At 42.8% G+C, this 24,532-nt stretch overlaps 1 protein-coding gene across 1 annotated transcript in view; it reads right to left on the bottom strand.

The window, feature by feature from the left end:
• Nucleotides 1–1,335: 1,335 nt before the first annotated feature.
• The window catches only part of RCOR1 (REST corepressor 1), an 89,861-nt gene continuing 66,664 nt past the window's right edge, over nt 1,336–24,532 (bottom strand). The window contains exons 5-12 of the mRNA XM_056345961.1: nt 22,369–22,530; nt 19,638–19,756; nt 15,921–15,999; nt 11,010–11,204; nt 9,955–10,032; nt 9,174–9,231; nt 8,404–8,633; nt 1,336–5,752 (exon numbers count right to left, since the gene is read on the bottom strand). Of these exons, the coding sequence (XP_056201936.1) occupies nt 5,711–5,752; nt 8,404–8,633; nt 9,174–9,231; nt 9,955–10,032; nt 11,010–11,204; nt 15,921–15,999; nt 19,638–19,756; nt 22,369–22,530 (963 nt within the window). The 3' untranslated portion in view covers nt 1,336–5,710. The remainder of the gene's footprint in view (nt 5,753–8,403; nt 8,634–9,173; nt 9,232–9,954; nt 10,033–11,009; nt 11,205–15,920; nt 16,000–19,637; nt 19,757–22,368; nt 22,531–24,532) is intronic.

Genomic DNA, 24,532 nt, shown 5'->3' with positions numbered 1-24,532 from the left:
TACTAAATATTTTAACTCCATTTTAACTCCATTCAGCATTAATTCTACACTGCATTCCCATTTACAAATACATACCATTGCCAAGTAGAAACGTAGCACCTGTGTTTTTAAAAAAACAGTAGCATTACCACTACTATACCTTTGCTTCTGGATTCCTCAGACGATTCCACAGGTGTTCAGGCAGAGGAAGTCCCAGTTTCCTCACCTGCTTAGTCTCTCCGATTGAAAGGAGGGAAGTTCCTTCTTTTTCTTTTGTTTCTCTTTGTTCTGCTTTGGGGTTGGGGAGGCACATGGGCTGGAAGGGCTGCTTTGTATTGAAGCTTAAGGGCTAAAAAATCTTCAAGTCGAACTACTCCACTAAAAGTGGATCACTACCTTACAATACTGGTACTGTATTCTCTACCACTAGGAAAATTACAAAGATGCTTTCCAGTAAGGAAACACCTTCAACTCTTAAAAATGTTGTCCATGCTTCCAAAACTCTAAGGCCATCTCCCTCCGACCCACCTTGCTTCACAGTGCAGAAAGGCATGAGGAATTCCTGCCCTCCATACACTACGGCACTGGAAAGCACCACAGTGCCTTGCTGTATTACTTCTGCTGCATTGAACACAAGCAAGCAAAGCAGAAAACTCCTTGTCATTTGTCCCATGCTAAACACAGAGTCACAAAGCACTGCTGGTGCCCTGCCTGCTGAGTGTAACAAGGTAACACAAAGCAGTTTCCCCTCTTCTACCCTATAACGTTTTGCCTGTGCTTCCGCATCTAGTGCTTAGCTGCACCCAGCACGTGAAGACAGAAAACATTACCTCCCTGAAAATCCCAAGGTTCAACCCCAGCAAAATTTTCTGCCAGTTTGAGCGCCTACGAAAGAAACATCTACACACTGCTAAGCTTCAAGTGTAAGAGTTGCCTTTTCCTACATATTTTAAATGCAATTCTTCCGTTTCAGGACAAAGATCATGACCTTGTTAACTTGTACGGCCAAGTGCTAGCTCTTTGCATGCAGCAGAGAGCAATTTATTCTTAAAGTCCTCATTGCAACAGCAATGACACTGCCAGCTAGTCGCCATCCACACCCTACCAGCTGCAGTCTGGCTCTACCCCCTCCAGACCAGCCAGCACCCCAGTCCCACCGCTCCCCCAAACAGGAAAGCTGCCAGCAGAACTGCAAAGGGTGCAGCTGCATGGCCAGGGCAGGGAATAATATGCTGCACCACCAAAAAAAGGAGCTGCAGTCTTCTCCAGGGCCACCAGCATCAACTGCACCAGGCAACCCCTGCTGGTTCCCCTGACCAAAACCTGAAAGGCATGGGATCAATTGCATATCAGAACCACATTTTACTACGTATTTTATTACATCAATGGCTTGAAAAAATTTTATTTGATGTCAGCAAACATTGGAAATCATAGAAAAATGAATTATGTAGAATTTCACAAAGGAATTTACCCCACTACAGTTCCTCATACAGTAAAATAATTCAAAACCAAATGTTACTTTTCAGTGGCTAAGCAATTTTATAATGCTATGAACATTCATCACAGTAAGTGTGCTGAATAATAGAAAACAGGCAAAAAAGACATTTAAAATATTACTTACAACAGCATTATTATAACATACTTTCTTTAAAATCCCAATGAGTATTTTATCACTTCAAAAGCTATACAGCATTTCCATTATATTTGCAAACTTAACCTTATACATCTTTTAAAATCTTGAAAAAACTTCTTTTAAGCAATCTATAAGCAGTTAACAAAATTGATAAAATCTACATAATGGAATACTATACACTCCAGTATAAATTTTATTTTAGGAGAATATGAATGTAAACACTCATTATTATACAACATGCATAGACTATACTGACCTTCCATCTTCTGAACTGTAACTTTCACTGCAATTGTGCTTTACTATCAACAGGAAAAGCTGCATTAATCCAGGGAGTGGCAGAAAGTATTTGCTTCAGGGGCATTGCACAAGATCACTAGATTTTGACTTGCTGAAGACAAGCTGGAGCTAATAATTTTTTTATTTATTTTTTTGTTGTAAAGAGTAGATATCAGACCACTCATCGCTGAATGGATTATGTATAATTTTATACAGATTTGAAAAAAAACGCAATATCAGAAAAACCTATGATGTTTTTCGCTTCATTGACTTGGAGATTTATGTTCACAAATCCAGTGATCAAGTTAGTGTAATGCACAGTTTGGCTCATATTTGGTGTGCAAGAATACCAACAGCATATTAGTGATTTAGAGAATAAAACCCGAAATTTAAAGTGACAATGAGCATATTTTATTAGACAATGTTTCGGATGTATTTGTACAGGAAAAAAATGTTTGTCAGGACATTGCTTGAAGAGAATAAGAGTTTCACTCTTACATTAACTATTAAAAAAGTGTTCTTGTGGATACTTAATGGGGTCTTCCTGGTTGCAAACTTGTAAAAATATATTAAGAATTCATTATCCCCATTGGTATTAAATATATCAAGACACAACCATTGTGGTTGCACTACCAGTTATGGCTACTATGGTCTTAAGCATCTGATTGTACATTGTTGCTATACTGTTAAGCACAACTGAGGCATGTATTTTTTTCCCTTGGTTAAGATTATATTACAAAAATTGATCACTGTTTCAAACCAGTTAAACACAAATATTCAAGTAACAAGGTTGTTTTAATGGATAAGCGAAAAAAAGTTATCTAGCACTTTACACAACTACATAAAAATTAAATAGAAGAAATGAAATTTGTTTATGCATATGCAATACACTTTTATATCTTTAAGATTTCTAAAACTAAAACTTAAACTATCATTTTCTTTAATGATACCATATTTTGCACAATAACTTATACTTAGGAGAAATAATTTCCCATTTTCCACAAAATATATATAATTATGACATTCACATTGATAGTTTAAGAAACAAAATTTAAGTGAATATTCTATCTTACGCAGTTATCTTTGTGGACCCTTCCAATCAGAATGCAACCAGTTGATGTACCTAATGCTTGACCCATTTGAAAAAGAGAGGGTCTTCACCTAATCAAGACCAAACCATTTAAACTTTCAAAAGCTAAAATGATTTTATCGCATTTAAAACCATAGTTAAAAAGAATGTAGAAAACTAAACATTTAAAATACAGTGCTATTATATTGTACGTATCAACTACAATAAGATAGCAGTCAACTGAAAAGTAATTAAACAACTTTTTTCTTCCTAATATCATGAATCATACATGTTTCCCCTACCCCTTGGGGATGAAGCCAAAACACAACTTTTCTGATCATAAAATGGACAGATTTGAGGGCAAAAACCAATGAAAAGTCCTCACAGGTAACTTAACTCACCAGCAGAAGCCTCTCCTGATGAGTTTCACCAAGTGGGATGCAAGCTCACACCCCCCTCCCACACTGGCGAGGACCTGTCCCCATGCATTGGTACCAGCAGGAGGTTTAATACTGGAATATTCCTAATGCGCGGCATTGCTTTACACCAGAACTGTAAGCTGAATTCACAGTGCTATTTGCCCGGTCTTTAATCCTAATTCACACTGGCTAACAGCTAGTGTCCTTTCCCACAAGAGACTAACTCCAACTGGCACAGGACTGAAGGAACATCTGAAGGGCCACCACCAGAGCTGCCAGTGCAGATAAACAGCTGTAGAGATGCTGCCACAAACGTGGGACGACAAGTTTCCAACACAGAGAGATAGGGAAGAGCTCTCTTCCATCACCTCACAGGATCTCTCTGGAGCTACCAAAATGCAGCTGCTCAGGAACAGCTGCAAAGTGGCTGGAACAGCCCCTTTTGGGGCTCCACACCCCATCCGGTTTGCCCTAAGAAATTCCCATCTGCTCCTTCACCTGTGTGCTGTTGCTCAATTTACAGTGATGATTTACTTTCCTCACACAAGGCCCAAGGAGGAGACCACCTTGGCAGTCCGTGATGCTACTGCCTCCCCTGCCTTTCCTTGAGCTGTGTACAGCTGTCTCCGTTAGCCAGCTGGCATTAGCCTACCCCACCTAGGTACAGAGAACAGAGCCATCACAGCACACAGCATGGCACAACCCAGCAGCCCAAACACCAGCACCAAGTTCAGGGCTAGACTCGAGCTGCAGCACCTCAGCTGCAGGCCGGGACACGGACTAGCTCATTTCAGGTTGTGTTAAGAGAGGCTGGTGCCTTACATCGCTGTGTGCCATCTTGGCTTGAACCCTCTGTAGAGGAAGAGAGGGAAAGAAGGTCCTTTTTCTCCACCTGCAAAGACACCTGGTGGTTCTTCCAACATCATTAAATTAACCATGTTTAAATGCTTTGTGACTAGTGTTATTTTGCAGCTTTCCACCGGACAAGAAGTAATACTGCTGCTTCTAGCTTCTCTGAACACTGTCTGCTCGGCAGTCAGCAGCTACCTTGTTCAAGGTGCAAAAAGTCCTCATACAGGACTTTCAAGAACAGCTCCGGTTCAAGCCAGCTAGATAGGCCACAGCACAGGTCATCCGAGCAGAGGGCTGGGGATTTGAAAGCTGCATGCACCAAGTATTTGGAAAAGCACCTCTTAGATTTTAAATTGCATATTTTGGTTCAGAACATGAAAGCGATGTGTGCTTCAGAAGGGTTAAAATGGCCAATGAAATTAACCCAGTTCTTCACTAAACTTCTGAGAGACCAAAAACTACCTGAAGGTTGAATTTTGTGTCCAACCCTCGTCCAGACTTCCAGTGGGACAAGTAGTTTGATATCTTTGGCAAACAGCGCTCTGAAGAGGAATGAGACACTGGGACAGAAAGTGACCTATGGTAGCCAAATGTAAAAAGGCACATATTCCGAAAGGAGAGGCACCAGAGAAAGTTGTTTTGACTTAATCCCGCAGAGGATCAGGAAAAAGAAAGTTGTGTAGCGCTCGTTTAACAAGTTACAATGCAAATGCTGAATGCCAGGGGTTAAATAGCGTATCAAACAGTTTCAGGTTACTTATTCCCTTTTGCACTAAATAAAAGCCATTAAAATATACAGGAATAAAACGCTCAATTAGGGAGCTTTCTATGAAGCAAGAACACACAAGTATAGTGGAAAGAATTGCACAAACCAGAAGTGAGTTACGTCTACAACCTTGGACTGACCAAACCTTAGAAATGACATTTCCTATCGCTTTGCATTACTCAAGATTGCTTGTTAACATGTCCTGTCATTTCAGAACAAACCCGACACCACTGGCATGTGCACAGACCTCTCCTTTATAGAAAGCTCACTAATAATAGTGTCATCGTAAGAACACACAGGAAGCGGAGACCACAAGGCCATGCAGCAATACGTACTTATACCCTACGGACCAAGTATTATAAGAACTCCTAACGTGTAGAGTTACTGTGGGGCTGCTAAGGAGCTCCTTCTTTTGCAGGTTGGTCAAAATTTACAGACAGATGTTACTGGTTCTAGAAATCCCCGTGCTTAAGCAGGACGTTGATGAAATGGAGAGCTGAGCTACCTGGGTGCTTTTGAAAGAAAGTGGAGGCAGTATGGAGGAATGAGGGGAGATTAAGGCAGATGTAGCACAGGACTGGAAGCGTTTGCCTTTTTATTTGGTAATAGCTGCTTGTCCACAGATATGATGCAGATGGCTGTCTGAGGTTTGCTAATACCTGATATCCTGGATAACACAGTAGTCAACACAAATTGTTCTAGGCTACAGCACCTTCTCACGAAGCAGATGCATATCTGACATCAAGAACAGAAGTAGCCTGGAGGGAAGGGGGAAGGGGGAGAAAAAGGAGACGTTTAGTTTGAAAATAAATATACATAGAGGCTTTCTTGCATCTCCAAACTTCACCCTAGATCCATGGTACTGAAAGTGACAAAACAGACAACTCTGGCACACGGGAGGAATCGCAGCAGCTCCCCCGATTCTGAGCCACACTGGGATTTGTCAGGAGTGTAAACACACAAGAATTAAGATCGGAGCTGAGGCTGCTTTATAATCAGCAGTATCACCTCGCTCCTTAAAAAAAAAAAAAACCACAAACACACACACCAAAACAAACCAAAAAACCCCCCAAAAACAATAACAACAAAAAGGGAATTGTGGCCACTTGCTACGAAAACACACTGAAGGGGAAAGCCCAGCGCAGCCAGAGGGCTGATGAAGCTTTTACTAGGCTGGCGGCCAGGCAGACAAGGCACGCCAGGGGAGAAAGCACCTGAGGGAATTCAGTGTTAGGCCAGCAGTTTTCTCCTGACTTCTGCTGACTGAGTCCACCTGACTCGACTGGCTACCCGTGCAAGTGCTCTCAAGAGCAGGCACCAGCTGTCCAGTACTATGCAGCTCAGCAGGGACCAGGAGGGACCTCCTAGCCCACCTAGATCACTTATGCGATAATCCCAACGACATTTCACTTTGGCCCCAGAACTGCTCATACAGGCACCCAGTCAGCACTGGCTTACATTACTTCTGAAGGCAGGAGCACCACATATATCTAGCCAGCCTAAGAGGCAATGTCTGATGTGCTCAGAGAGCATGTTAGCCATCAGAAGTCCACTGTGTGACACCCTTGTGTCCCTTCCTTGTGCATTTTTACAAAAAGCTGCAGGCTTGGTAGTTAAAATTGCCTCCATGCTGCCAGCACCTTCCTCCTCCCAGCCATGACTCAGTTCCAACTGTCCAGAACAGGCTTCATCAAGAACCACAAGCCACACGGTACTAGTGTAAAGCTGACATGATATGACACAGCTGGCAGCTCGCTGCCACCCTGTCTGGCTCCTGCCTGTGTCAGCCTACTGCAGGAGGGCTCTGCCTTAATCCCTTACTGTATTGCAGGGCACAGTAAATCGCCTGACACCCGCAATAGCTGCCTTTACTCTAGGCTTTGCAACTATTGCCACCAGCTTATTGTTTTGGTCTCCTTTCCACCATTCAGCACTTGCTTGATGCCAGCCTGGGCATTTTCAATCACTAGTTTGGGGATCACACCTGCTGCTCCACCAGTCATTTTACCAGACTTTGCTGTCATGCCTTCACTCTCCCTCCTCTGTTAACTTGCCTGGGACCCTCATTGCTCCAGTATCCACACACCTGGCAACATCAGCACACCCCCAGTTCCTGCTGCAACCATTTTCTCTCTCAAGTAAGACTCCCCTTTTTTGACTGCAACTTTCAGGAGCAAGGGTGTGTTTGACGCCAGGAAGAATCTCAGAGGGCTCAGAGAAGAAAAACTCTGCACTGCCAACAGCTACAAATCTACTGGTCACATGAAAAGGCAGCGATACAAGCTACCTGTCTTTCAAATGGGTGGTTACATACTAGTAGCATTGCTGCTTTGCTCCACCTCTCAATTCTGGAAGAATGAGACAATTTCACTCACACCCTTCTGAGAAGACAAGTTTTTGAGTTTGGTTTTGTTCATCTGACATGCCTTTGGACCTACTCCCCAAATATAAACATCTCTGAATAATACATTATTAGGATTTATGAAGCAACAAAGTTCTGCTCTCTGAACGTCTGAATGGCAATGTACAAGTGAGCCAACCATAATCATGGCAACAAAAGTATACAGTACGCTGAGAGGTCTTGAGTCCATGTGAAACCAAGCTTCGCCTTACGCTGTCGACTGCTTGCATTTAGAAGATACAGCTTTTGTGCCAAGCTGTCTTATAGAATTAGGCCAAAGGGAGTCCTAGATCAGGCATTTTTAACACGCAAGCCTCTAGCGGGGTTTTCTTTTGCAAGACTGTTAATATTACATTTTTGTAACTAATTTTCATATTTAAACACTCTGCAGTCTCTTAGTTAACTTTAAACACACATTGTCTTTGGAGAAGTGTTAACTCCGTGAAGCTCCATCAAGGAGAAGCTGTTTCTAGAATTTCTGTCTTCACAGAAACTGCTGTAAAATCAAGGAAACTTTGCCTCTAGGTAATTCCAGAGTGAACAGTTTCACACACTCGCCTTGTTTACAGCTTTCTTCCCTTCCCCCAAGTGAAACCACTCCATCATCAAAAATGAAAAAGCAAGCTTTGCCTCAGAAGACTGTACGGTCCCACAAAGCCAAACCTAGAACAGCTTGGAGAATTGAGTGCAGGGAAAACGTCCAAGTGAGATAAAGATGTATACAGTTTCGGCAGCAAGAGGCATTAAAATGTCCATGTGCTGATGAGATACAGATACTGTCAGAAGGCTGCAAATTAACTGTTCTCTTTCCACTTTAATATATGTCTGGAATTGCCAATTCCCAAAATCAGTACTGGAATCTGTATATCCAGAGGAAGTGAAATACGCTCAGATTGAAGATTGTCAAAAATGGCTTTTGCAGAGTATATATATATATAGACACATACACACATCTATCTGAACTGAGCTCAGATTGGGAATTTTATGTGACTTTTAAATTGGATTTACCTCATCTTCCTCTTCAGACATTTTAGTGGAATTATCAGGGGATTTTACAGGCTTCTGGCTATTGGTTCCATTTGTCTCCTCTTTGCCGTGCTCTGCCTCCCACTCCTGTAGAACTTCATCTATGTTGAAACGACGTCTATAATTTACAAAAAAGTTTTTCACTTGCACCACAGATTTGTTTCCAATCACGTCAGAGATTGCCTGAAAGTCTCGGCCGTATTTCCTGATTGCTAAAAGCAACAAAAAGAAAAACAAAAGCAATGTGTTATTTCCACAGAGACCGCAAATCAGGCTCAAGTCACAGCATTAGGATGTGAAGCTGAACTTCTGTCAAGGTTGCAAGCCTTTCTCACTTTAATCCAGGAAAAGAGTCTAAGCTGGGCAAGAGACACAGTTAAGACTAGCCCAGGAGACGAGAAGATGACAGAGGTGTAGTAAAGATGGGCAGAGCCAAACCTACAAGACCTGTGTAAATCTGCCTGTAGAACTTGAGAAGTTACACAGACAGAGAGCACAGCACTAACACCAGTAGAGTTTCACTTTCTGAAAGCCTGGACACGCAGATTACTTGAAAACATTCATATGGTGCAATTTATACTGTCCAGGGAGGGGAAGGGGGGATATTGTTTCCTTGTTCAATTCCGTTCTTTGGGCCTCAGTACACAGCAACGTCAAAATCCCTCATCAGCCAGTGAAAGTAAACACACCACTGAAATGCAGCAGTTTTCACTATCACCAACTGAAGCACAAATGAACTTGTAGTGCCATACCTTGCACAGCAAGAAGCTGCTCATCTGTGGTCCAACGTGCATTAAATTTCTGAACGACCTAGACATCCAAAAAAAAAAAAAATCAGGTAACTTCCTTTACATAAGCAACAATTTTCACTTGTATCTGAGCGCATAAAAGCCTCAGAAAACATAACAAGGAATTAACTGTCAAACTATATCATTCCTTTTGGTAGCAACAATGTTTTCAATAAAGAATTGCATATGGCATCCATTCAGTCGCCTGTGACATACACTGTGCCTTTAAGCCAGGGTAACACACAAAGATAGGGAACAGGCTGAGCAGATAGCCAAGAGCCACGCTCTTCCACAGCACCGATTTATTTTTATTAGGGACACCCTTTGTAATCTTGGTCAAATTATTTCCAGCATGAGGTACCAGAGCTGGAAAGAAAACAGCAGAAGCACCAAGTGCCAAGAGAAAGATGGACCATAAACATCCTCTCCTACATTTCTCGGCATTCAGAGCAAAGCAGCTCCCGCTCTCACAAGGCCATATGGATACAACACTGACAAAACACAGTATATCCGAGATACCCGTACTTCTCTTAAAAACCACTTTCACACGTTAAACACTACCCTTACTTTCTTCTCATCTCCCATTTCCCTTACACAACAACAGTGAAAATGGTAACACTCTTGATTCACACTGACAACTAACAGGACATTGGTCCTAGTATACTGGCAACACAAATAGCCCTGGTATGTAAACACTGATTAGCATTTATCTCCACAATAAACAAAGGTCAGAAAATGATCCTACCTCTGGAAGTCTGTATTGTTCTATACCACCTTCAAGTTTTTCTTTGAGTGCGCTGTTTGTCTGTTTGATATTCTGAATCTGAAAAGAAAGTTTCGTTCCTTTAACAAGGATTAAAAAAAATTTTAAAAAATCATCTTTGGACAAGTATTCTTTCCAGCAGCCCCAGCAGGAACCTCACAAGCTCAGCATTCCAGTTTTTCTCACAACCTCCCTTTTCCAAAAAGAAAGTTTGTTATATTGGAATGAAGGAATGCAGGAGCAGCTGGCATATCAGGAGATCCCATTTAATTTATTCCATCCTGTGTCAAGTTTTTTTGAGCAAGAACTGCCTCAACTTCCAGGACTGTATAAAGCCCAGCATAAGAAGAAAGGCCCCGTTCATAGCAAGTAATGAATCAAAGACTGCTAGAGAGCTCTGCTTCTCCCAGAGTGCCAAGAAAAAGGCTTCAGGCCAAAATACCAATTCTATTAAGTTTAATAAAAAGCTTGAGCCAGATCTCTGCTTTAAAAACAGTGAAAATGTTCAGATCTAGGAAACAGACTCACATAGTAAACCTGTCTTTACTAACAGATAGTTAAAAAACATTTGCTTAAAAGGCAGATCCATCAGGGAAGCAACAGGTACATAGGAAAGTCTGGATGATGCATGTCTAAGAATAAAAGAGATAAATCTGCCTGTTCCAAAAGTACCATATGAAAAGACAAAGGAAACTGCTGCAGATGGAAATCAGATACTGCTGAAACCAGGGTCCGAGGGAAGTTCACAGTTAAAACATAAGGAACTGCAGGAAAAAGTACCAACAAATGATCCTTTAGGCCAGCGCTATGGACTTTTCCCTGTTTCACTTTATATCTAAGGTAGGCTTGCCCACAGAATTAAGAGACATAAAACACAGGGCTGCACTAGTTTACAGCACAAGGCTAACAGCTTGCCAATTAAGCCACATAATGACATGCATCATCACTGTCAAGCTACTAATTCCTGCAAACTTTGCAGACTGTGACAAGCACTACCACCAAAAATAGCAGTTATTCTTGAACTAATCCATTCATACCTGTCGTTTGATTGAGACTAATTCCATGTCCAGTTGTCTGAGTACAGTGGTAGCAGCTGTTGCGTTGGCAGAAACTGCCTCCACGTCTTCTTGGGAAAGGAACATCCCTTTGGGAGGTTTCCTCTTGGCTCTGTTCTTGGCCTGTGTACTGTGCTTCTCCTTCTTCACCTGAGGAAGGGTTTCAGTGGGCGGCACCTGGCAAACAGCAGTCATTTTACAAAACCAGATGATCTCTAAAGGTTCCTTCCAACTCAAGCTATTCTGTGATTCTATGACTTTTAGCCATCATCAAAACTTGGAGAATCAAAAAGATAGCTTAAAGACAGGGAGACATTTTTTTTGCTCAAAGTTGCATATCATACAAATGCTGTCTTATAAAAAGCTCTCCTTTCTTCTAGGCAGCTTTCAACGTTTACAGAGATACTGGTTGTCTTCTCTGCCCATTTTCATTTTGCAAGACAAAGACCCAATTTTACAGTAGGTAAACATTCTGGTTATTTTCAAACACACCAAAACATCTCTTCTTGCTTTCTTCACCAGGCCTGAACACAGCTTTAACTGAACACCAGAAAGAAACAAAGTAGTTTGGAGACAGGGGAAGAATGCAACTAGAAGAGTTCAGAGGGACTTGTTTTCCTATGTGTCAGACAGAAGAAAGAATAAACCAAATCTATTTAAAGTCTAAGAATAAAGGAGCAAGGTGACTATGAAGTAATTCTTAGATCATTACGCAGTTTCTTGGAAGCCGATTTTTCTTGCATAGCACTGATACATCAACTGTTCCACTAAACTGATGCAGTTTTGCCCACAACTAAAATTTAAGGCTCTTTTGGGAAAGGGAGTATTTCACACAGCACCGATTATTTTTATGCCTTCTGTCTACAGCAAAGAATTAGGTGCACACCTCTAACAGGGAGATTACCTAGGACGCTATACTACAGACCCTTCAAGAGCACATCTGATTCTCTAATACCAAAACCATTTCTTCCAGCAGGTATTTTCAACAAGCAGCTCATACCCAAGATTTATTACCCAGTGGCTGGAGCCTGGCCAAGAGCACAGAATAGAAGAAGGGTGGCAGAGAGAGAAAAAGCAAGGGGAGGCCACACATATGAAATCCTCTACTTGATCACTTCCAGCTTTAAACACATTGGCTTTGCTTGGTGCTATTGTTTCCCTCCTAATTTGCAGTTACATGTAGCTTCTACAGAGTTTGCAGCATTTACTAATTAGTGAGCATTAGAATGCTCGCATTTAAACCACACAAGGCTGAGCACAAAGCCCCACGTAAGCATGAGGCTCTGTTTCCTGAAGGCTGGAGAACCCCAGCGTATGGGCTCTGGCCAGAGCCACAGGAGTGGTAATGTGGACAACTGCCTGTTCAACCTTTTTTTTTCCTTCTTTAGTGCAAAGGACTCCATGAGGGATGACACCTAAGGAAAGGCCCAGGAGCAAGAGATTAACTATTGCTGTTGCAGGATGGATACCCTATTTCTTTTAGCAGAAGGGAGTAGTGAAACCAGACTGGTTTAGCTATGAACAAATGAGGTAAGCTCTGCACTCTGCTTCAGAAGTGAGCACATTGATAACTGAGCTGCATAAATTATTCAACATGGATACATATTTCAGATTTATTCGTATTTCATCTCCGTGCAGAATTTCACAGGATCATGCAATAATGCCTCACGACAGGTTCAGGGTGTAGGCTGACCAACACACAATGCCTGCAATCCCAGAAGCCTCAACGTTAAGGAAAAACGAAAGCAGTTTCAAATGATTGTTTTACACAGTTCAAAGAATGTGAAGCTCTTTCATGTTGTGGACAAGAAGCCAGAGCTCCAGCAGAACGTTTTTTCCAAGCTCCAAACACCTCTATGCCCTGGTGACATCGTGCAGGCTTGCACAAATTTGAACACCCCGTCTTGGAAACTCTTGCTTTCCTGGCCACACACATTTCTCTGAAGAATTAAATAAATTCATGAAAAGCAGAAAGAATTGAAATGCAGGTATTTAGCAGTGCTCCTCTGTTTATTTAGAAATTGCTACTGCTATCCAGCGCACTTCAGTCTTACAAAGCCCTTAATACAAACAAGTTTCCCTCCTCAGATTTCACTGTGTAAGAAGAAAAAACCAAGCTATCTCAAGCCTTGTAAAAGCAGAGGATGAAATGGAAGGCATTTCCAGGAACAAGGAAGATGCAGAGAAAGCGGCTCTTTTCACAATCTCAGTATTATGGAGTTACTATCTGAGGAAACCCGAACAGTTGCACTAACACTGAAAGTAGTAAAAAAAAAAAAAAAAAAAAAAGGGAAGATTCCCCCTCCAATGATCCCCAAAAGAGGAAACAGATGAGATATTTCAGATACTCTGAGAAATCCCAGTATTACTCGGCAAGTCATACAGTAACCGACACGTCTCAGAGCTGGAAAAACCATCTCTGTGCGGCTGGGACAGGGAGGTTCTTTACGGTAAAAGTCCTGGGTGCATCACCACCCCTGCACATCTGACCATGTCATTAAAAGAAATAGAACAATCAGGAGAAAACATAATCCCCTCCTGAATACCTGCTCTCTCCCCGAGCATTTTCAATCAGCCCCTGTGGTTCACTGCAAAATCAAACCAAATTAACTCTGAACAGGCTATGCAGGTTGTCAGCTTTGTTTTACCCACCAGTACAATCCCAGCCCAGAAGAGCCCCCACAAGGCTGCCCGCCGTTGCACACACAGCCAGACTGCACATGCACCATGAGTTCTGGTGATGTCTTTCAGATTATAGTGCCATGGCCTATATTAGTGTGACAAGGAGGGCAGACAGCCCCCTCCCATACAAGACTTCCTACAAAAAAATGTCTTGGTGATAGCTATCAGCCATCTGGCCTGGTTTGGCCTTACAACAGAGGCAGCTAAGTTGGTGAAGAACTACCTTCCCCTCTTCTGCAGCAGAGCAAGCCAGCACTGGTAGGGAAGGAAGAAATAAAAGGGATTGAAGGGAACTCTCTTATAGACTCAAGCTTTCAAAGAGCTTATAGAGGAATCTAAACTTGAAAATTTATTAAAACAATGGGAAATGAGATGACAGTAGCAGTTATCCATCAGACACACTGGAGAGCTGCAGTATGCAGCTGCAACTTAGCCAAGTGAGAACCCTTCTAGTTCGGGTGTTGCTAATGCTTGAAAACTCAGCTTCTTGTAAGGGTGACTATGAGTGGCTTCACATCCACTTGGCTCCTAGGAAGTCATCAGGGATGCCAGCTCCTTTGGTGCAAGCAACAGCCAGGCTTTTCTGGAAAGTCTAGGAAGCACCCTGGCATGGGTAAAGAACAAACTAGAATGCTGTTATCTTTCAGTTATTTCCCTTCAAAGTAATTTATCAGAGGAATTAATCTCACTGACAGTGACTGACAAAACAGCTGCTCTAAGACTTAGTTTCTGCCTGTGTGCAATCATGTCTTTAAATATTTCTAGTATTGTCTTCCTACATATACCCTTTAAAGAAAAAATTAAAAAATTGAGTGAGAGAGACAGCGTGGCAGAGAAATCAGGCTACAAGAAATCAGGCTACAAGAAATCAGGCTACAAGAAATCAGGCTACAAGAAATCAGGCTACAAGAAATCAGGCTACAAGAAATCAGGCTACAAGAAATCAGGCTACAAGAAATCAGGCTACAAGAAATCAGGCTACAAGAAATCAGGCTACAAGAAATCAGGCTACAAGAAATCAGGCTACAAGAAATCAGGCTACAAGAAATCAGGCTACAAGAAATCAGGCTACAAGAAATCAGGCTACAAGAAATCAGGCTACAAGAAATCAGGCTACAAGAAATCAGGCTACAAGAAATCAGGCTACAAGAAATCAGGCTACAAGAAATCAGGCTACAAGAAATCAGGCTACAAGAAATCAGGCTACAAGAAATCAGGCTACAAGAAATCAGGCTACAAGAAATCAGGCTACAAGAAATCAGGCTACAAGAAATCAGGCTACAAGAAATCAGGCTACAAGAAATCAGGCTACAAGAAATCAGGCTACAAGAAATCAGGCTACGGATCTACTTCAAGGAGAGAAGGCCTTAGGGTAAATATCTTCCTGTAGCATGCACGTGCACGTACAACCCACACTGCTGCTGAATGGCAAGGCATTTTTTATTAGCAGATAACCAGCAGGTTATACATATGAAAAAAAGTACAGTTTCCTGTTAAGCATCACAGACCAGATTTTCAAAACTGTCTGTTATATTTGTGTGGCTATTTTCATCCAGAACTCTATGCCCACTCAAAATGAAGTATTTGAAGAGAGGTGCAATTACTACATTTGAAGTAGACAAAATATTCCGTGCATAATAACGGATTAAGGCTCCTCTGCCAGACAGAATAAACCGGCCACACAAAAGCTTTCTCCTTTACTGTTCACCACTGTAGTTACAATCCTGGTACCACCAAAATCCTCAGACTGTTGCTGAGGATTTCAGCACATCAGGAATTTACCTTAGAGTCTAAGGTGTAGATAAACATGCTCTTGCTAGTCTACCTAGAACAGATTATGGGGCATATTTCCCCTCCACCAAACCATCTCAGTGGTCTAAATGCTTCGACTCCACCTCTAGACAGTTTGGTTGATTTAAACTATCACTGAAGGTGGTTCAAGCTAACACAGCCAAAGAGAGAGTCAAAGAGACTAGAAACACTCACATAGTACATTACCATGGGATGGTAAAATCTTAACATTTTCCCAGCACCATCCATAATTTATTTGTCTACAATTGTCTTCAACTAAGAATAATTTTGAAGACAATTCTTTTCTTGTATGACAACTATACAAAGCACAAAAAGAAAATTTAGATACTGTCAGCTTCTACGTGAAGTAGCTAGTAAGTAAGCACTGTCATTTCTATAAGAGTAAGAAAATAATTATACCTCCTTTTTGCTCTCCTTGTTTTGTTCAACTTCAATATCAATAGGGTTATTTCCATTTGCTTCCTCCATTTCATCCTCACTGCAAGACAAAAGCAAACAGTACTATATTAGTTTGTGAGGCTCTTTTTCTATAGATAGCATGCTAAAAGAAATGCCTGGATACAACAGCAAGTCCAACAAGCTTTTCCTTAGTTATATTTCCAGAACATTTTTTCAGGGGTTTGCAGTGGGTTTGTTGTTTGTGTTGGGTTTTTTTTTGTTTTTTTGGTTTGTTTGTTTGTTTGGTGGGTTTTTTTTTTTTGTTTTGTTTGGTTGTTGTTTTGGGTTTGGTTTTTTTGTTTAATTCAAGAAATTCTTAAGTGTATAGCTAGTAGGGCCCATGTCTTGTAAAGGAAGGCTTCTCAGTAGCATACTTAGGCAAAACAAGTCTGCTCAGATGAAGGCAAGATACACATAATTGATTACACAAGTTACCTTTTAAAGAACAAGGCACTGCGCATTTTAACTTTAGGCAAACCAAGACAGAAACAAACACTTAGAATTACAGCAAGTAGCTAAACCACAGATTTCATACAACTCCTTAACATTTAGTGAAATAGACATGCACAGGATGAACTCCCTCAAGAGCAAGCATAAAAAATGTTTGGGTTTTTGTTTGGGCTTTGGTTTTTTTGGGGTTTTTTTTTTTTTTCAGTACAGCATCACATTTCATTCTCCCCTGGAAAAGAAAAAGAGGTTATCAGTTACAGAATAATAATAGGCATGAAATTGAGGCCATATGGAAAGTGACCTTGGCACACCTGGCCAGTTTGGCTTCATTGGAATTTTAATCAGACATTAAATCGAATATATTTTCACCATTTAGAATTTTTGTACTGTACACAACTAAAGTTAATTGTACCATTTGGGATGATGCCCAGAAACAGAAGAAATAAGCTGACCTAATCAAGGCTTTTCATTTTTTTTTTTTAATCAAAAAAATAAACCTATTTTGTCATGTCAAACTTTATAGCCTGGGATGAGAAACTTTGCCTGATGCAGGTATGTCACAGCACCAGTGCAAGGCAGGGCTGTGCAGAGAAACCCCAGCAGAAGCTGTGCTACACCACTGGGGTGCTAGTGCCAGTCAGGGGGCATTCACACAGGCGTGGGGGACAGCAGGCACCACGGGTGCCAGTGCACATGGCTGCGGTAGCAGCACTCGCTCACGGCTGTCTCCCCGCTGCAGTGACACCCCGTGCAAACGTAGCTTAAGGAGGAACATACTGCCGGGTGGCTTAAGCTGGCATCCATCTCCGTGAGAGCAGTCACTTGTACAAGGCATTCCTGCTCTCCCAAGCTGCCTGGTTCACAAGATATTTAGTTTGTGTAATCACGATTCCAGGGAATAAACTCACAAGCACCCCCTCCCAGAGCTGCATACACAAAGCCCCTCACACTAAGAACAGCTACTGAAAACCTGGTCCCAAATGCAGGGGGAGCTATTTTGGTGACAATCTGAGGGATCAGGGAATTTCCCTGCCTAGCCACAGAAAAGATCTAGCAGTACTCGAGTGAGATACCTCAGACTGCCTTGCCTCTTTCTTAACCCCATCTCCAAAAGAGCTCCCACGTGTTCTCACCTAGGTTCAGATTTCAGCCTTTCTGCGAAGGCCAAACCCCCGTGGGCTCCGCTGTGCTCATAGTTTACTCTTCTATTCTAGCGAGTTCCTAGATATGAGCTAGATCAAAACCCACCCACTCACTTCTGCAGTTTTAGACAGCGATCACTATTAACTGAAGAAAGTTTTTCAAGTTTTCCCAACAACTAATGGCACAGCACAACCTCAAAATCCAAACACCCCAAACTCACCCAGATTTGTTTTCACACCCCACATGGCTGCACTGATAAATCCTCCAGGTGTGCAGGGGTTTGACTATTTTACTCAACAGAGGGGAAGAAGGGAAATCAAACATCAAGTTGATGGCCTGGCGCTTAGCTTGCTGCAGATGTAAACCAAATTACACATTTCCAATCCAGCTGCCTTCCTCAAAGGTTACAAAATTACAGCACATAGCAGCCCATAGAGTTCTTTCCCAATCACCAGATGGTGTGAGGTGCTGCTTTTCCCAGCAAACAGGCATAGGTACCGGAGTTGTATTTCCAAATTGCAGTAATTTCATTTATGAGCCAGAATAAAAATAGAGAGGTAAAAGACACTAAACCATATAATGAGACAAACACATACTCCTTACAAGAGGCAACCCAACCCCCACCCACCCATCCCACCCCCTAATTAGTAGGAAAATTTAAAAAAAAAAAAAAAAAAAAAAAGAGGGGGAAAAAAAAAGCAGAATGGGAAGAAGAAAAATCAAGACAGCCTTTGCAGAGAAGGGAAAAAACCAGAATGGAGAAAGACTCAAGTCAGAGAAAGCCAACCAAATATTGGACAAGTTGGCTGGTAACATTTTCCCTGGCCCTGCCTGTTAAGCAAGTATTGTTGAACTAATGGAGAAACGGGAGAGGTGGAGTCATTGGCGTAGTACACCTCAACCCTAGAAACACATTTCTTCCCCCTTCCCAAACAGGGCTTGCTCCTATGTCCGGGAGCTAGCAAACAGCTCCCTGGGAAGTGCTGAAGCAGCAACTCGTTTGAGGAGAAAAAACTTCTAATGTAATTAGGCAAAATTCTACAGGAGTCTTCCAAAGCCAGGCACACCTCAAGTTTTATCTGCAAAGACATTAACTACATTTTAGAGCAGGTTGAGAAGGCACCTGCATCGAGCAGATGGAGTTGCTGCTGTTCAGGGGCAATGGGGGTGTCGTCCACGCACACACACCCTGAGGCCACCACATTTCTGAGGCTCTGTCAGGCCCAGAACTAGGCAGTCACCAAGTGACAGTTCTAACTGTACAGATACTTCTAGTAATACACACAACAGGAGGGTGAACTTGCAGACAAAACTGCACAAAAGCAGGAGTCAAACTCTTCTGTTGAAGCTCAGTGGCTAGTGATCTCCCAAATACCGGCACCCTCACCCCCCCAAATCCTAATGCACGCAGCATACCATGGCCTCTGCCACAGAATTCATCCTAAGTTCCCCTGTGCTACCCTCTTCTCAGTCAATCAAACACATCCTAAACTTCATTTTTCTCAGGGAATAGAGCATGGTCTTATGCTGGTAATAGTTTTTGAAGTAAAAGGCAGGGGAAGGGTCTCTGTGTGCATATGCACAGGCTGAGGGGTGCTGCGCCAGACCCTGCTCCCCATCAGGTGCACATTCTTGCTCTACTCAGCATCACATGGAGGAAATAAAGGCAGATTTCTAGCTCTTTCATGACTTCCTTTCACTCTCCTGCTTATCAGCTTCTCTGGCTCTGCTGACAACAGTGCCAATCAGCTTGTAAACAGTTTTAACTTCATTTTCTCCACCCTCAAGCAGTATCAGAGAAAAAGCTTCTAGAGCAATGGGACAGCAACCACTGCACTAGAGGGCAATCTGGAATTGCACAGTGTTGAAAAAGAGAGCACACTTAATTGCCAACAGATTCCTTTTGGCTTTAAGCAAAGCAAAACATGCACAGCAGGGAAAAGGGGTGGGGAAAGAAGGTGTGGCACCAGGAAACATTTTGGGGAAAATCCTACATCTAGTTTCTTACAAGCTAACAGGAATCTCTGAGGTAGTCTGAAGAAATCAGTGTGCGTCAATACACAGCCTTTCTGCTTGCAAACCTACCTTTCCTCACGTTCCCTTTTTTGTTTACGAGCATGACGGTCCATCACGCTAGTTTTAGTCCTTGTCTTCTTCCAGGAGTAGTAAAATTTCACCAGGCTGGCTATTGATTTGTCAGGAAGCTGTAAATTAAACATGTATCCTTTTATATGTTTATATGTAAAGTACCCCCAGGAGTTCACATACAATCGGTCTGTTCTTGTCAAGGAACATCTGATCTCTCTACATTGGATTGTCTCAAAGGCTCAAGCAAGGCAGTTCTGCAGCCTTTCCGAAAATGATCTATGGGGGAGTGTTTCAGGTTAGTGCCCACTGTTTAGGACATCAAAATCTCTAAAGAGCATCTCAGCAAGCCTCCACTTACCAGCCAGGTAGCTGGTTCCCTTCAGAATAGAGGACCATAGCAAAAGCAAATCCCAAATGGGGCCCTGAAGCTAAGATAACAGTTTTAAAAGCTAACACAGGCATGTGTAAGCAACCACAGGAACTGCTGAATTGCAGGCTACATCCCAAGCGTATCTTTGATGTTTGGTTAAAAAAAGTCTTATTCACACCATTCACATGATTAAGTCTATTCAAAGGTCTCAACAAAAGACATTTTCAAAAGGTGGAACATTACTGTATGGTAGACTGAGGATATAGGAAAACAAGTCTCAATTGATTTTGCTTTGTCCTCTTACACTAATGTCATTGCCCCGTAGTTATGAATGAAAAGTCTGCCTCCAAAAAGTGTAAAACGTACAACTAATTCCCTACTTCTGAGGTACTCTGCATGGATGTTCTTATACAAGAGTTCTACAAGGTAAAAGTCCAACCTTTCTTGCTGAATAAAACATGTTTCAGTTAAGTGTCTGATTCAGCTTAGAGGGCAGGACAGGTGGAGAGGAAAACAAAACTGTAAGCAAGAGCCAGATCTCTCTTATTCAGATACTGCAGTTTAAGTCTTCACTTGAGACAAGCCTGGTTCTCAGATTGCAGGTTGACTTTAGGTCCTAATAATGGATCACACTAGAGCTGCTACCCTGGCACAGAGCTGCACACAGGCATAAATCCATCTGCACTGGCAAAGCACAGGTGCTATGTCAACGTTGTGTTGCCAACAACCATGCAGCAGGCTGGTACACTGGAATTAAATGGGTTCCACAGAACAAACTCAGGGACAAGGCTGTTCGTGACAAACATCCACTTGGCTACAATCATATGCTAGGAGTGCCAAAATATCAGCACCAGCTCCAGTAAATAACGTAACTCACTTCTCATTCACTGGCTTCGATAATTTTTCCCCTCAGTTCCAAGCTGCACTGGTGCTAATGAGGCAGCATATATAAGCTAACAACTAACGTGCTCCCGAGCCATTGATTCTTGTCCCCTGCTAAACACATAGCTTCATGCCATTTAATTCCTTTCATGCAGGATGATTTTTCTGGGAGCAACCATAAAAAAAGTATCATTACCTAGAGAACAGCACATGAGCTTGCCATTCCTGTATTGGAATGCACTTCACTCCGGGACAGATTCATGCTTCTGCACAAAAACCAAATGGCAAATTTCTTGCTTTGGCATTTAACCAAGCAACGGGACAGGCTTTACGTTCTCTTTTTCTTCCTCCAGGACAATCCCCTCCCCATTTTTTCCCCCCTACGCAAGAACAGAGGAATAAAGAAGAAAACAGCTTCACCCTTCAGGAGTCCACAACTCTCCAGACTATCTATACCAGCTGTCCACAATATGCACAAACCCTGCCATCTGACCCAAGGGAGTGGGAGACCCTAGGACTCCAAGAACATCTGGAAACACACACCAGTGAAGGCACATTCAAGGAGGACATGAGAAGAATGAACCTTTTCCTGCCGCCCTTTTGAAAAGGGACTTGGCAGTTTTCCCTCACACTTGGGAGGCAAGTCACCTTTTGGTTTTCAGCAGGATCAGCAACACAGGCCTTCATAGGGGCTTTAAAGAGGCTGAACAGACTGCAACAGCCTAGGTTCACTTCAAAGGGTCACAATCAACATAACAGGGTCCTGCTGGAACATTCAAGAGACACTTTACTGAAGGAGAGCAAAGAACAAAGTCTGGTTCCCACTCAGGTGATGAACCACTTGAAGAAACTCTGAAGATATAATTAAATAAAAGATTTTTACATCCCATACTCTTCCTCTTTCAAAAGAAAATTGCCCACACCCCAGCAGTTCCCTTTCAGGCAAAAACCTACGCTTGAAGTTATCAGTCACAGTTTAGAAAAAAATCACTACCAACCCAAAGCAAAGGACTGAATGCTTGCAACCTCCATCACAGCATCCACTGACAGTCCCAAATCACATTAAGCACAGTCAAATAAAAGGAATTCCTAAAAAGCAGGCTGTAAGAAAGGAAATCAGCTTTGCACAGAGATGATCTTTACGCTGTGTGTGGGTGGGCACGTGTGTACAGACCATGCCTGAACTCCAGCTGAGACAAACAGTACCATAGCACACAGGGGACTGAAAACTGTAATTTCCAACCAAAAAAACTGCACACTCAATGTTTATCCTGAACCAGTAAAGTACTTCAGAAAAACACTTCTAAGGAGACTCTGGAAATAATGTTTCTTTCTATTCATGGCAGTACCTTTCTTCTAACATCCCCTTTGGCCTATTCTCTCTCAAAAGCATTACACAGGAGTTCAGCACAATCAGCACTGAAGATGATGGTCCAACTGCCTGTTATGCTTTTCCATCCCTGTGACACCACTTACCATCTGCTGGATCCTGTGAAAGGTTTTCCCATGGAAACTGAAGGCCTGTTCAAACAAGACCTTGTCTTCCACTGTCCACTCATCTGGGAATGGAGTAAAGTTTGGCAGATCCGCCAAAGACTTCTCGATGTTGTGCTTGTGCCAGAACAGCATCCCAAGGGCCTAGAAATAACAAGGGGACAATTCTAATCACAAGAAACATTATTATATGCATGCAAAGAAAGAGCTACAGCATTTTTCTCAGGCAAAGAGAGACATAATTTTAATTCTCAGCCACGTCAGACACATTTCTGTGTGCAAGAAGCCTGGAATCTGATCTCCGTGCCTGCTAGGTTGCGAAGACCAACTTAAAGTTTATCCAGACCACACAGGTAGTAATGTAATAAAAGAGTAGAAACGGTAAGAGGGAAGAAGAAAATTGAAGAAATTATTCTAACTTCACTGATCATGGTATGCACAGGAAAGCTAAGCAAAGACTTTGGAAGACTACCTAACAACCAGCACTGGCAAAAACCTACTTTCTGTCCAGCCTCAACTCCATTTCCCATGCAATCAGGAAGACTGTTTAGTTGACTGGGATTTGATGGTTGTTAAGGGGCTCTTTTTGAGGAGGAGGGGGAAAACGGGGAGAAGATAAGAACTGGAAGAAGGAAAGGCAGAAAGCATGCACGACCTTGACTTGCTGGGCCCAAAGAAGAACGAATCTTACTCATTTTGGGGGCTACTCGTTTATTCCCTTGAAAGACACCTCGTTTCACTGTTGCAGTCTCTAATTCTCAGTTCCAAAGACAACGTGCATGTGCTGCATTTCACCACCTGCAAACTGACCTCATCCCACCATCTCCAGGATGCTCGCTCCTAGCCACCTCTCTCTCCCAGGGGTCCACAGCCCCTGTGCGTTATGACACATCACTACATCTGGCACGCCAGCAAGCACCACAAGTCATTTTGGGAAGGCCTGACTCTGCAGAGCTAGATACCAGCCTTTCACAATGGCTGTAAAGTGAAAACAATCCCTAACATGCTGAGTAAAACATCAGAGTAACCTGCTCGTTATATGCAAACTCAGCTCAGGTTTTACAGCCACAGTTCCCCTCATCTAGTAGTTTCACCCCGGCCACTCAAAGTTACAAAATCTCTCCAGATTCGGGGGTTCCCCATTATGCTTTGCTATGCAAAAACCAGTTCCTTTATGGGATCTTGCTCCCCTGAGATTCCGCAAAAAGTATGCGTATTAGTATGATCCAAGACCTTGTCCTGACCCTATGGTCCTCTCAGTAGGGCACCCTCTCCTCCCTTTTGCCACCATGCAGGACAAGTAGTAGGCTTGGTTGCAGCAGTCACTCAAGATGTCACAGGGGCCACACAGCCACCTATCTCCATCCGCTCTGGCAAGCATGGGGCCAAAGAAACTATTTTGCAGTCACAAAGGACTGAGTTTTCTCTCCCCTGCCATCCCTTTCAGCTTCAGATATGAGCTGTACCAAATACCCTTGTGAAAAAGCAAGGGAAAAACAAAGAGGGAAACATTCCGGGAGGGCAGGGTAGTGTTAAATACCACTTAGGTGGCTGGTGAGGGCTGAGGGCTTTACATGAAGCAAAAAGTAAACAAAAGGTTTTCCTTATAGACTTGTTTAACAGGAGAGTGGTATTCTTCCTCCACCCTGTGCTGTCCTAGGGAGCTCTCCACTCACCCACAGGGGAGTATACAGCTTTTCCAGCCTCCTTCGTCCCAGAGTGTCTGACTCGGGCTGGCAGGAGAGCACAGCTCACAGCCAGACTTGCTGTACTGTTCCAAAAAGCCCATGACTGCTACAGCTCAGCACAACCACCTACAGCCATTTGCAACACCCGCTGAAGTGGGCTTGCCCTGCCAGAGCTCACTGACCTGCTGCAGCCGTCCCTTTGCCTACCCTAAGGCTGGCAAGGCTGCAGGGACTCCCACCAGCACAGGCCCAAGCCTCCAACCATCATCCAACAGCAGCAGAGCCAACAAATGGGGCACTCTGCCACAGACAAGGGGAGAGAAAGGACAGAGAGATGGGGAGCCATGCGTGGAACAGATGCAGCCAGCTGGACAGAAAAGCCACTGGGTAGAGGAGCGCCAGCACACACCCCTGCTGCCCTGCCAGACAGCTTGCCCTTCAGCAAGCGGGCACGTTGT

Source organism: Falco biarmicus, chromosome 7 (genome assembly GCF_023638135.1).
Source record: "Falco biarmicus isolate bFalBia1 chromosome 7, bFalBia1.pri, whole genome shotgun sequence".
Taxonomy (NCBI): Eukaryota; Metazoa; Chordata; class Aves; order Falconiformes; family Falconidae; genus Falco; species Falco biarmicus.
This window is presented reverse-complemented; position numbering and strand designations above follow the sequence as displayed.